The 13033-nt window shown below is 39.9% G+C and overlaps 2 protein-coding genes across 10 annotated transcripts in view; one reads left to right on the top strand and one right to left on the bottom strand.

Moving 5' to 3' along the window:
* LOC139562713 (NLR family CARD domain-containing protein 3-like) overlaps positions 1-13033 on the top strand; it is a 287993-nt gene that overhangs the window by 40906 nt on the left and 234054 nt on the right. For 3 of the 8 annotated variants that reach the window (XM_071380669.1, XM_071380668.1, XM_071380667.1), the window contains 7 exons: positions 1969-2085; positions 2408-2492; positions 2587-2815; positions 3152-4922; positions 5207-5380; positions 5494-5667; positions 7205-7378. In XM_071380669.1, the coding sequence (XP_071236770.1) occupies positions 1969-2085; positions 2408-2492; positions 2587-2815; positions 3152-4922; positions 5207-5380; positions 5494-5667; positions 7205-7378 (2724 nt within the window). The remainder of the gene's footprint in view (positions 1-1968; positions 2086-2407; positions 2493-2586; positions 2816-3151; positions 4923-5206; positions 5381-5493; positions 5668-7204; positions 7379-13033) is intronic. The other 5 variants (XM_071380663.1, XM_071380664.1, XM_071380662.1 and 2 more) reach the window with 2 other exon arrangements.
* LOC139562714 (NLR family CARD domain-containing protein 3-like) overlaps positions 1-13033 on the bottom strand; it is a 473339-nt gene that overhangs the window by 294727 nt on the left and 165579 nt on the right. The window lies entirely within an intron of this gene.

Below are 13033 nucleotides of genomic sequence, written 5' to 3'. Positions count from 1 at the left end.
AAATATTTAGATAGATGACATTATCTGCCAAAGTAACAGCCCTGTAGACAAAGAAGAGCTCTCCAGTAGGTACCAAAACATTCAAAGGCCATTTTCTCAAAAGTGAGGTTACAAGTTTATCAACGTTCAAAGCAGAAATACTTTCCCATTGTTCCTCAACTGTAGTGTATGATATACCATTTTCTAGCCCCAAGTCTCTACTTTTATCCAATGTGAAAAACACCATTTCAAATTTTGCTACATGAGACCAAATTGAGATACAAAAATTCACCTAATCCCAGATTTGGCGCACATGTTAGGATACACATCATGAAATAAATTGAGACAAATTAGACCGTAGCCTACAAGTAGCAAAATAGAAGTCAATACATTGAACATGCAATATATTTCAATATAATTGAAATAGACCTAAAGCCTACTGTTTATATTTTATATGCGGTCATATCGGTTTTCATTTTGAAGCATCATTTGATACGTCCCTTGTTTGAATCAATTGGAAAGACATTGGCAACTTTGTATTTGTAGTCAACTTTGTTCTGAATTTATTGGCGGTCACAAAGAGATGAATAAACCATGTGATTCTACGATTAGTAGAAATGTTCTGTTTTATAAAGTCAAGCGGAAGGGCAAAAAAGCATCTAATGACACACTCCAGGAATAATCAGGCACAAAACATAATGGGAACCAGAGGGTTAAATAGGGAAATAATAATAACTTAATGGGAACCAGGTGTGTACACTCAAGACATAACAAATGTAAAACAGAAACATGGATCGGTGGCAGCTAGAAAGCCGGTGACGACGACCGAAGTCGTGACATGTATTGAATTATTATTTTAAAATATTTAAATATGGATGTCACAAGTGTATCATTTGTACATTACTTTATTAAAAATGTAGTTCTTTGTATACATTTGACTGTATAAAACCTATCAGTACTACTGATTTCTCTGAGAGGGAGGCAGATATATATTATTACTGTGTAAAACCTAGCAGTACTACTGATTTCTCTGAGAGTGAGGCAGATTTATATTATTACTGTGTAAAACCTAGCAGTACTGCTGACTTCTCTGAGAGTGAGGCAGATTTATATTATTACTGTGTAAAACCTAGCAGTACTGCTGACTTCTCTGAGAGTGAGGCAGATATATATTATTACTGTGTAAAACCTAGCAGTACTACTGATATCACTGAGAGTGAGGAAAATATACAGCTTTTTTTTTTTTTTACATTTGACTCTCTGAAATGAAATATTTAAAAAATATTTAAATATGGATGTCACAAGTGTATCATTTGTACATTACTTTATTAAAAATGTAGTTCTTTGTATACATTTGACTGTATAAAACCTATCAGTACTACTGATTTCTCTGAGAGGGAGGCAGATATATATTATTACTGTGTAAAACCTAGCAGTACTACTGATTTCTCTGAGAGTGAGGCAGATTTATATTATTACTGTGTAAAACCTAGCAGTACTGCTGACTTCTCTGAGAGTGAGGCAGATATATATTATTACTGTGTAAAACCTAGCAGTACTACTGATTTCTCTGAGAGTGAGGCAGATTTATATTATTACTGTGTAAAACCTAGCAGTACTGCTGACTTCTCTGAGAGTGAGGCAGATATATATTATTACTGTGTAAAACCTAGCAGTACTACTGATATCACTGAGAGTGAGGAAAATATACAGCTTTTTTTTTTTTTTACATTTGACTCTCTGAAATGAAACCAACAAGTGATAGATTTAAAAAAAAAATACATGTCTGTCATTGAACAACCCCATGCCATGATTAGATAGTGAAAAAACACACCAATCTCTTTCATAATTTCTTTAAACAATAAAATATAATTTACCAACATTTCTGAAAAGTGATATATAGCGTTTTGGAATGAAACTTTTCTTATGTTTCCCCATCTGAGCTCAGAGGAGATGAGAGATGTAATGTTTGTCTCTGTTGTGTTGAAGTCCAATCAAGCAGGAGAGACCAGCCTCCCCTGTACCCAGCTGTGTGTCCATGAAGAGTGACAGATCTATGCGTCTACCTATAGAGTTTAGAGAGGGAGACTTTTCTACAGAACAAAGGTAAGAAGAACTCATGGGTCATGGTCAGTGAGTTAAACAACACTGTCTGTAGTCATTTCTACTCCCATTTTCCCTTTTATTTTTGCTGTTTTAATAATCCATAGACTAATCCTTTTGTCAATTTTCATAGTCCTAAAACAATATTAAACAAACACAAACACATTCCCTCCCTGTGTGTGTGTGTGTGTGTGTGTGTGTGTGTGTGTGTGTGTGTGTGTGTGTGTGTGTGTGTGTGTGTGTGTGTGTGTGTGTGTGTGTGTGTGTGTGTGTGTGTGTGTGTGTGTGTGTGTGTGTGTGTGTGTGTGTCATGTTTTGTCCACAGAAACCAACAGGAGAGATCAGAGTCAGAGATACTCAGTGGTCAGTCTTCCCAGAGTCATCAACCAGACCTGGACTCCATATTCAGCGTATGTGGTCCTGTTATGTACATTTGTTTTTGTTTACCTCAAGTAAAGTTGATCTGACAATCATTTATTAAATTATTTATTTGATTTTGTTCAGTTGCTTGAACAGAATATTATGACATTTGTGAAGAACGAGCTGAAGATGTTCAAGAGGATTCTTAGTCCAGAACTCCCAGAAGGTTTTGAGAGTCAGAAGCAGGATAAGGAAGTGGTAGACACTGAAGATGAGCAGCAGGAGAGCAGTGCCAGAGAGGGGGCTCTGAAGATCACACTGCACGTCCTGAGGAAAATGAACCAGAAGGAGCTTGCTGACACACTGGTGAAAAGTAAGATCTGTCTGGCTCATGTTGAATGCTGTTTTATAACTTGTAAAAGCTGTAGCTAAAGTACAGCTAAAGTAGATGCCTTAACACGACACCTAGTCACCTCAACAAGTAGCAGCAGGGATGTGTTGTGGTGATTAATTTAGAGAGAGAGACAACATTAATAATATCATCAATAATAGAATGTTACACCAGCCTGTAATGCATTATGTAAATATTTACACATTTTTACAGTCAGTTAAGAGAAGGAATGATTATAATTTAAAATGTTATAACAGTCCTACAGTACTGTAGGCATTAAAACAGACATAATATTAATATCCTCTGTGTTATTTCTAGATTCAGATGAGCTTGCTGTGATTTGCCAACGTGAACTCAAATCTAATCTAAAGAAGAAGTTTCAATGTGTATTTGAGGGGATCGCTAAACAAGGAAACCCAACACTTCTCAATAAGATCTACACAGAGCTCTACATCACAGAGGGTGGAACAGGAGAGGTCAACAATGAACATGAGCTGAGACAGATTGAGACAACAACCAGGAAACAAGCAAGACCAGAGACTGCAATCAAATGTAACGATATCTTCAAACCCTTAACTGGACAAGACAAACTTATCAGAACTGTGCTGACAAAGGGAGTCGCTGGCATTGGAAAAACAGTCTCTGTGCAGAAGTTCATTCTGGACTGGGCTGAAGGAAAAGCAAATCAGGATGTCCAATTTGTATTTTCATTCCCTTTTCGGGAGCTGAATTTGATGAAAGAGCACAAACACACTTTCATTGAACTCCTCAATCACTTCTCAATAGAAACCAAACAATCAAGAATCTCCAACTACAACAAGTACAAAGTTCTGTTCATCTTTGATGGTCTGGATGAGTGCCGACTGCCCCTAGACTTCCAGAAGAACAAGATCTGTTGTGACGTCACAGAGTCAACCTCAGTGGATGTTCTAATGACAAATCTCATCAGGGGAAATCTGCTTCCCTCTGCTCTCCTCTGGATAACTACCCGACCTGCAGCAGCCAATAACATCCCTTCAGTGTGTGTTGACCAGGTGACAGAGGTACAAGGGTTCAATGACCCACAGAAGGAGGAGTACTTCAGGAAGAGATTCAGTGATGAGGACCTGGCCAGCAGAATCATCTCACACATAAAGACATCAAGGAGCCTCCACATCATGTGCCACATTCCTGTCTTCTGTTGGATTTCTGCAATTGTCCTTGAACACATGCTGAAACATAAGAGAGAAGAGATGCCCAAGACTCTGACTGAGATGTACACACACCTTGTGGTGTTTCATACCAAACAGAAGAATGAAAAGTATCTTGGGACAGAAGAGACAGGTCCACAATGGAATAAAGAAAGAATTCTGTCACTGGGAAAATTGGCTTTTCAACAGCTTGTGAATGGCAATCTGATTTTCTATGAAGAAGACCTGAATGAGGCTGGCGTTGATGTCAATGAAGCCTCAGTGTACTCAGGATTGTGCACGCAGCTCTTTAAAGAGGAATGTGGGCTGTTCCAGGACAAGGTGTACTGCTTTGTTCATCTGAGCATTCAGGAGTTTCTGGCTGCTGTATATGTGTTCCTCTCATTCATCAACAACAATGAGAATCTAATGGACAAACTGCAAACAAAAGACAAGTCTGATGTTACGTTCTACAAGAGTGCTGTGGATAAAGCCTTACAAAGTGAGACGGGAAACCTGAACCTTTTCCTCCGCTTCCTTCTGGGCCTCTCACTGGAGTCCAATCAGAAGCACTTACGAGGTCTACTGACAAAGACAAGAAGCAGCTCAAAGAGCCACGAAGAAACAGTCAAGTACATCAAGGAGAAGATCAGGGAGAATCCCTCTCCAGAGACATGCATCAATCTGTTCCACTGTCTGAATGAACTGAATGACCATTCTCTAGTGGAGGAGATCCAAAGCTTCCTGAGATCAGGAAGTCTCTCAGAAGCTAAACTGTCACCTGCACAGTGGTCAGCTCTGGTCTTTGTGTTGCTGACTTCAGAAAAGGAGCTGGATGTGTTTGACCTGAAGAAATACACCAGATCAGAGGAAGGACTTCTGAGGCTGCTGCCAGTGGTCAAAGCCTCCAGAGCTGTTCTGTGAGTAAATAAAATGATATATAAGAACTAATCATCAGTAAGAAATATTCAGTTTAGAGACAAATATGTAATATAATATGTATATAATATTATATTGAAAAACATATTGAATAAATGCATTGATTTTCACATCAGTATAACATTATGACCATACAATTCTAGGAGACGGAAGATGAATCTGTTTGTTGTTGGAGAGAATAAACCAAATGCATCTGCCATTGTCCTTCTACACTACTCGTTAAATTAACAGTGTCTTTGTGAAGTCATGATGATCTCTTTGTCAGGCTGTCAGGCTGTGGAATCACAGAGGAAGGCTGTGCTTCTCTGGTCTCAGCTCTGAGGTCAAACCCCTCACACCTGAGAGAGCTGGATCTGAGTAACAATGACCTGAAGGATTCAGGAGTGAAGCTGCTCTCTGCTGGACTGGGGAATCCCCACTGTAAACTGGAGACTCTGAGGTCAGTATTCCTATAGTTGGTCAACAAGTGATAACTGTTCACCAGATCCACATGTGTTTACTGTTGTATGTGTTTTTTTTTGTATTTTTTTTGTATTTCTTCTGTGTTCGCAGACTCACTGGCTGTAAACTCACAGACACATCCTGTGAAGTGTTGGCCTCAGTTCTCAGTTCAAACCCCTCACACCTGAGAGAGCTGGATCTGAGTAACAATGACCTGAAGGATTCAGGAGTGAAGCTGCTCTCTGCTGGACTGGGGAATCCCCACTGTAAACTGGAGACTCTGAGGTCAGTATTCCTGTAGTTGGTCAACAAGTGATAACTGTTCACCAGATCCACATGTGTTTACCAGAGACACATAGTCCACACCATATGTGTTTGGACAGTGAGGCTTATAGTTTTAAATGTGGTGCTACGCTCCAACATTTTGGATTTGAGATGTTTCATTGATCGGTGGATGTCGAAATACCCGTACACTTTGTTTTCCTGGAGCTAGGATATTGGAGTTATCAGAAGTCCACCAACAAGAAACAGATTCCTGCTCTGAAAACAGTTGTGTTGCATATTGGGTCTTATGATATTATGCGTGAAATCTGTAAAGCTAAGAGACAATTTCTTACAACTCTTGGAGAATGCTCAGAAATTAGCAGAACATATAATGTCTCGGGCCCAATTCCATCTCTGTTGTGGGACTGAGTGTTTTAGCCATCTTTGGTCTCTTCACCAGTGATTAATGCATCTGACCATTAAGGACTCGGGTCGTTAGTCGACTATTTTGACTCCTTCTGGAATAGGCTTTGTGGAAGACGGAATTCACCTGGGTGAAAAAGGCTCCCGGCTGTTGTCATCAAACTTTGGAAAGGTTCTAGGTCAACTAAATTGATGTGAGGACAATATTAGCATTACATGGAAGTACTTTTTTTTCTCGTCTTTGGTTGCTCTGAGAGTTCCACATGTTGTATCTGAAAATGGTGACATGCCAAATGGTGAAGTCGTAGCGTTGACTATCATTACATGTGAAGACTGTATATTATCAAATACATTCTCAATCTGTAATTGAATTACGCGATTAAACTAGTCATGTAACTTTAATTAACTAGGAAGTGGGGGCACCACGGGAACATGTTGTTTATAGAGTGTCAATTTCCCGAATATAACTCTTCAGATATTTTCATATCTTATCGATTACAGTCACTTATTCATTAATTGTATTACCTCATCAGTTGCATTACTGAACATAGCAAACCCTTGGATATCTGCACAAACCCTAACATAGATCATGAATCAGCAATATACAAATTGGCTTAAATATTTATTTACTAACTAACTTAATCAATCACAGAATTACATAAACACACACACACAATAGGTCATACATTGGTTACTACATGATGCAACGAAAAAGTCCCTAGCGGACGAAACCGATATGACTGCTTGGTAGACAAAGGAAAGGGGGTGGGGACCGCTCAAGAGCGGGAAACTCAGAGTGGATTCAAGTACATCCAGTTGAATACACTACACTCATGGAAATACTTTGAACATGTGTATTGTACTCAACACAATCTAAATCTATATCTCACTGTCTGTCTTTTGACTGAAACTACTTTTTACACTGGATCATTCTACTCAAATATTTGTACCATACATTTTTCTCTCTACAATTAAAATTATGATCATTTATAAAAATGATAGATTAATTCATTTATGAATAGCTATGGCAGGTTTCAGGACACTGATATATCTGAATATGTTGAAAAATATACTGCCACTATTTTCACCACCAAAGAATAGCAGTGTGATTTTAATATGATTTGACTCTTTGCAGGCTGTCAGGCTGTCTAGTCACACAGGAAGGCTGTGCTTCTCTGGTCTCAGCTCTGAGGTCAAACCCCTCACACCTGAGAGAGCTGGATCTGAGCTACAATAACCCAGGAGACTCAGGAGTCAGACTGCTCTCTGCTGGACTGGAGGATACACACTGCAGACTGGAGAAACTCAAGTATGTAGAGGGTTTATGTCGATTTTCATATCAGACATGTTTGACTTATCAGGCTAGTTAAGACAAACATTCTTACCAGTTATATGCTCACTGTGTGTGTTTGTGTGTGTGAGAGTTCAGGTGTATCACTCAATGACTGTCTGTTCTTCTGCTTACCGTTACAGTGTGGAACATGGTGGAGAGTACACAATGGAACCTGGGCTTAGAAAATGTGAGTGTTGACTGCTGTGAAGATTATGACTAAGAATAAGTCTTAATTCAAGTTAAGTCAAAGTCAAAGACCACCATCATTACTTAATTGGTCATATTCAATATCCGCTGTAGTTCTACAGAAGCAGAAATCAGGGACACCAAAGTTTACAAAGAGTTGCTTTGACAATGTGTGTGTCTGTGTGTGTGTGTGTGTGGCGCATTCGTGTTACATTAGCAATGTGTGTTTGTGTTCATGATGAATACGTGTGTGTGTGTGCGGGTGTGTGTGTGTGTGTGTGTGTGTAATTAATGTGAATAAGTGTGTTTTATATTACCATCCAGTATAACATATGATCATTCAACAAGTCTCAAGTTACCTTAACTTCTCCTTTTGATACCTAGAAACATCTACATTAAATTAATTAGTGAAAAGTGAGTTAACATTCTAATGTGAATGATGATGATTTCTAATATTGTGTCTGGTTTCATCCATCAGATGTCTGTGATCTCACACTGGACCCAAACACAGTTAACAGACGCATCTCTCTGTCTGAGGAGAACATAAAGGTGACATGTAGGAGAGAGAAGCAGCCGTATCCTGATCACCCAGAGAGATTTGAGTACTGTAGACAGGTGCTGTGTAGAGAGGGTCTGACTGGGCGCTGTTACTGGGAGGCAGAGTGGAGTGGGAGAAGGGCTGGTATAGGAGTGACATATAAAGGAATCAGCAGGAGAGGAGAGGGTGATGACTGTTGGCTTGGATACAATGACAAGTCCTGGAGTCTGTTCTGCTCTGACAACAGTTACATTGCCAGGCACAATAATAATCACACTACCATAGTCGTCCCCTCCTCCAGCTCCCACAGAGTAGGAGTGTATCTGGATTGTCCAGCCGGCACTCTGTCCTTCTATAGAGCTTCCTCTGACACACTGACCCACCTGATCACGTTCACCTCCACATTCACTGAGCCCCTCTATCCAGGGTTTAGGGTTTATAAAGACTCCTCAGTGTCCCTGAAATAATCTGCCTGTTAAATCAGTTTCTGGATCACAGGTTCTAGAACAGCTTCTATCCCAGTTCTATCTGCCTGTTAAATCAGTTTCTGGATCACAGGTTCTAGAACAGCTTCTATCCCAGTTCTATCTGCCTGTTAAATCAGTTTCTGGATCACAGGTTCTAGAACAGCTTCTATCCCAGTTCTATCTGCCTGTTAAATCAGTTTCTGGATCACAGGTTCTAGAACAGCTTCTATCCCAGTTCTATCTGCCTGTTAAATCAGTTTCTGTATCACAGGTTCTAGAACAGCTTCTATCTCAGTTCTATCTGCCTGATAAATCAGTTTCTGGATCACAGGTTCTAGAACAGCTTCTATCCCAGTTCTATCTGCCTGTTAAATCAGTTTCTGGATCACAGGTTCTAGAACAGCTTCTATCCCAGTTCTATCTGCCTGTTAAATCAGTTTCTGGATCACAGGTTCTAGAACAGCTTCTATCCCAGTTCTATCTGCCTGTTAAATCAGTTTCTGGATCACAGGTTCTAGAACAGCTTCTATCCCAGTTCTATCTGCCTGTTAAATCAGTTTCTGTATCACAGGTTCTAGAACAGCTTCTATCTCAGTTCTATCTGCCTGATAAATCAGTTTCTGGATCACAGGTTCTAGAACAGCTTCTATCCCAGTTCTATCTGCCTGTTAAATCAGTTTCTGGATCACAGGTTCTAGAACAGCTTCTATCCCAGTTCTAGCTGCCTGTTAAATCAGTTTATGTATCACAGGTTCTAGAACAGCTTCTATCCCAGATCTATCTGCCTGTTAAATCAGTTTCTGTATCACAGGTTCTAGAACAGCTTCTATCCCAGTTCTATCTGCCTGTTAAATCAGTTTCTGGATCACAGGTTCTAGAACAGCTTCTATCTGCCTGTTAAATCAGTTTCTGGATCACAGGTTCTAGAACAGCTTCTATCCCAGTTCTATCTGCCTGTTAAATCAGTTTCTGGACCACAGGTTCTAGAACAGCTTCTATCCCAGTTCTATCTGCCTGTTAAATCAGTTTCTGTATCACAGGTTCTAGAACAGCTTCTATCCCAGTTCTATCTGCCTGTTAAATCAGTTTCTGGATCACAGGTTCTAGAACAGCTTCTATCCCAGTTCTATCTGCCTGTTAAATCAGTTTCTGGACCACAGGTTCTAGAACAGCTTCTATCCCAGTTCTATCTGCCTGTTAAATCAGTTTCTGTATCACAGGTTCTAGAACAGCTTCTATCTCAGTTCTATCTGCCTGTTAAATCAGTTTCTGGATCACAGGTTCTAGAACAGCTTCTATCCCAGTTCTATCTGCCTGTTAAATCAGTTTCTGGACCACAGGTTCTAGAACAGCTTCTATCCCAGTTCTATCTGCCTGTTAAATCAGTTTCTGGACCACAGGTTCTAGAACAGCTTCTATCCCAGTTCGATCTGCCTGTTAAATCATCAACCTAAACTGTTTTCATCAGACTATTAGAACATGACTGAATCTTTTGGTTCCTTTTCTGATCTTTTACCACTTTGCATTATTTATGATATATTTTACTGTTTGTGTAAAAGGAGGTTGGTGGGACCTTAAATGCGGAGGACAGGCTTGTAATGGCTGGAGGAGAATACGTGGAATGGTATCAAACACGTGGTTTCCATGTGTTCCATTTCATTCACTCTGTTCCAGACATTATTATGAGCCGTCCTCCCCTCAGCAGCCTCCACTGGTATGTACTGTCCTATATGTGAGAGAGCTCCAACAAGGAATTACAATGTATGTATTACTTTTAATACCTGCAAATGGCAAATAAACTACTTGAACTCCTTATGAATGCCTGCAGCTGACTAGGCTCTTGGCGTCTGACAAGAGGTGAAAATATTACAGGAATATTCTGCAAATTTTGATGAAGTCGTCACTCAATACACCCAAAACAACATGCAGTCTTTCCACAAGACTCCCATGAAGTTATAGTGTGACGTTATGAGTTGACGTTAAAGTAACATTCTCAGAACATACTGCACTTGTTTTATACTGTTTTAGATGGATCCTCTGTTTAAACATTTAAACTCTTACAATAACACCATTAAAATACCAATGTGATCTTTTGTTGTATGTCTTTCATGTTGAAAAACTAATTGTACAATTGTATATGGACATATGCTCCATAGTTGTACAAGGATATATTGTACTTTTCATAATAAAACAACAAGAAAAGGCATGTTAATTGTGAAAACAATTTCTTTATTGATTTAACATTGCCTCTCCCAGTCACAGGTTGACGTTTGTCATGAGTCTTGTCCTGGAGGCAGAACTGCGTGATTTCCTCTAGATATGTCAGCTGCAAAGTCAAAATTGGCTGTGTAAAATAATGTTGTTTTATGGTCTTAATTTAAGGAAGGATGAGCAGTGTGGTTAGGGTTGAGGTTAGGATTAAAATTAGATGTAATTACTTTGTGCCTGTTCCAGCTTGTGACCACTTTGCTGAACTGCCTCCAGAACATGATTCATGACAATAAATGCAAACCTGCCTCCAGAACAAGATTCATGACAATAAATGCCAACCTGCCTCCCAGTCATCCCCTCCTTATCTTTACAAGGCTGCAGAACATGCAAGCTAGTGATGTGGGGGTTCTCTCATAACCCTCAGTCCCCAGGTGGGTAGATGGCAGGTTGTATAAAGAGAAGCTAGTGATGTGGGGGTTCTCTCATAACCCTCAGTCCCCAGGTGGGTAGATGGCAGGTTGAATAAAGAGAAAACAATAGCCTACATAAAAAAAGACATAAATGTATAATTGTTGTGCAATTTACACTAAGTGTAGAAAACATTAAGGACACCTTTCTGTCCAGGTGAATCCAGGTGAAAGATATGATTCCTTATTGATGTCACTTGTAGATAAAGGGGACGAGACAGGTTAAAGAAGGACTTTTAAGCCTCTAGACAATTGAGACATGGATTGTGTATGTGTGGTATTCAGAGGGTGAATGGGCAAGACACAATATTTAAATACCTTTGAACGAGGTATGGTAGTAGGTACCAGGCGCACCGGTTTGTGTCAAGATCTGCAACGCTGCTGGGTTTTTCACGCTCATGTTCCACCACCCAAATTACATCCATCCAACTTGACATCTGTGGGAAGCATTGGAGTCAACATTGGCCATCATCCCTGTGGAACGCTTTCAACACCTTGTAGAATCCATGCCCTGATGAATTGAGGCTGTTCTGAGGACAAAAGGGCGGGAGGGTTGTGGAGGTGCGATACTCAATATTAGGAAGGCGTCCTTAATATTTAGTCCACTCAGTGTATAACCTGTAGACTACACTGCTCAGTTAGAGTAATATCTAGTCCACTCAGTGTATAACCTGTAGGCTACACTGTTCAGTTAGAGTAATATCTAGTCCACTCAGTGTATAACCTGTAGGCTACACTGTTCAGTTAGAGTAATATCTAGTCCATTCAGTATATAACCTGTAGGCTACACTGCTCAGTTAGAGTAATATCTAGTCCACTCAGTGTATAACCTGTAGGCTACACTGTTCAGTTAGAGTAATATCTAGTCCACTCAGTGTATAACCTGTAGGCTACACTGCTCAGTTAGAGTAATATCTAGTCCACTCAGTGTATAACCTATAGACTCCACTGCTCATTTAGAGTAATATCTAGTCCACTCAGTGTATAACCTGTAGGCTACACTGCTCATCTTCCACCCACTAGTACTCCAGCAGCTGTTATAACAGCAGGTGTCATGATAATATATTTCACGCCACTAGTACTCCTGCAGCTGTTATAACAACAGATGTCATGATAATATCTTCACCCACTAGTCCTCCAGCAGATGTTATAACAGCAGGTGTCATGATAATATATTTCACGCCACTAGTACTCCTGCAGCTGTTATAACAACAGATGTCATGATAATATCTTCACCCACTAGTACTCCAGCAGATGTTATAACAGCAGGTGTCATGATAATATCTTCACCCACTAGTACTCCAGCAGCTGTTATACCAGCAGGTGTCATGATAATATCGTCACCCACTAGTACTCCAGCAGCTGTTATACCAGCAGGTGTCATGATAATATCGTCACCCACTAGTACTCCAGCAGCTGTTATAACAGCAGGTGTCATGATAATATCTTTCACCCACTAGTCCTCCTACAGCTGTTATAACAGCAGGTGTCATGATAATATCTTCACCCACTAGTACTCCTGCAGCTGTTATAACAGCAGGTGTCATGATAATATCTTCCACCCCACTAGTACTCCTGCAGCTGTTATAACAACAGGTGTCATGATAATATGTTTCACCCCACTAGTACTGCTACAGCTGTTATAACAGCAGGTGTCATGATAATATCTTCACCCACTAGTACTCCTGCAGCTGTTATAACAGCAGGTGTCATGATAATATCTTCACCCACTAGTACTCCTGCAGCTGTTATAACAACAGGT

The sequence above is a fragment of the Salvelinus alpinus genome, chromosome 32 (assembly GCF_045679555.1).
Source record: "Salvelinus alpinus chromosome 32, SLU_Salpinus.1, whole genome shotgun sequence".
In the NCBI taxonomy this organism is placed as follows: domain Eukaryota; kingdom Metazoa; phylum Chordata; class Actinopteri; order Salmoniformes; family Salmonidae; genus Salvelinus; species Salvelinus alpinus.
Note: the sequence above shows the minus strand (reverse complement) of the source record. Positions and strands in the feature narration are given on the sequence as shown.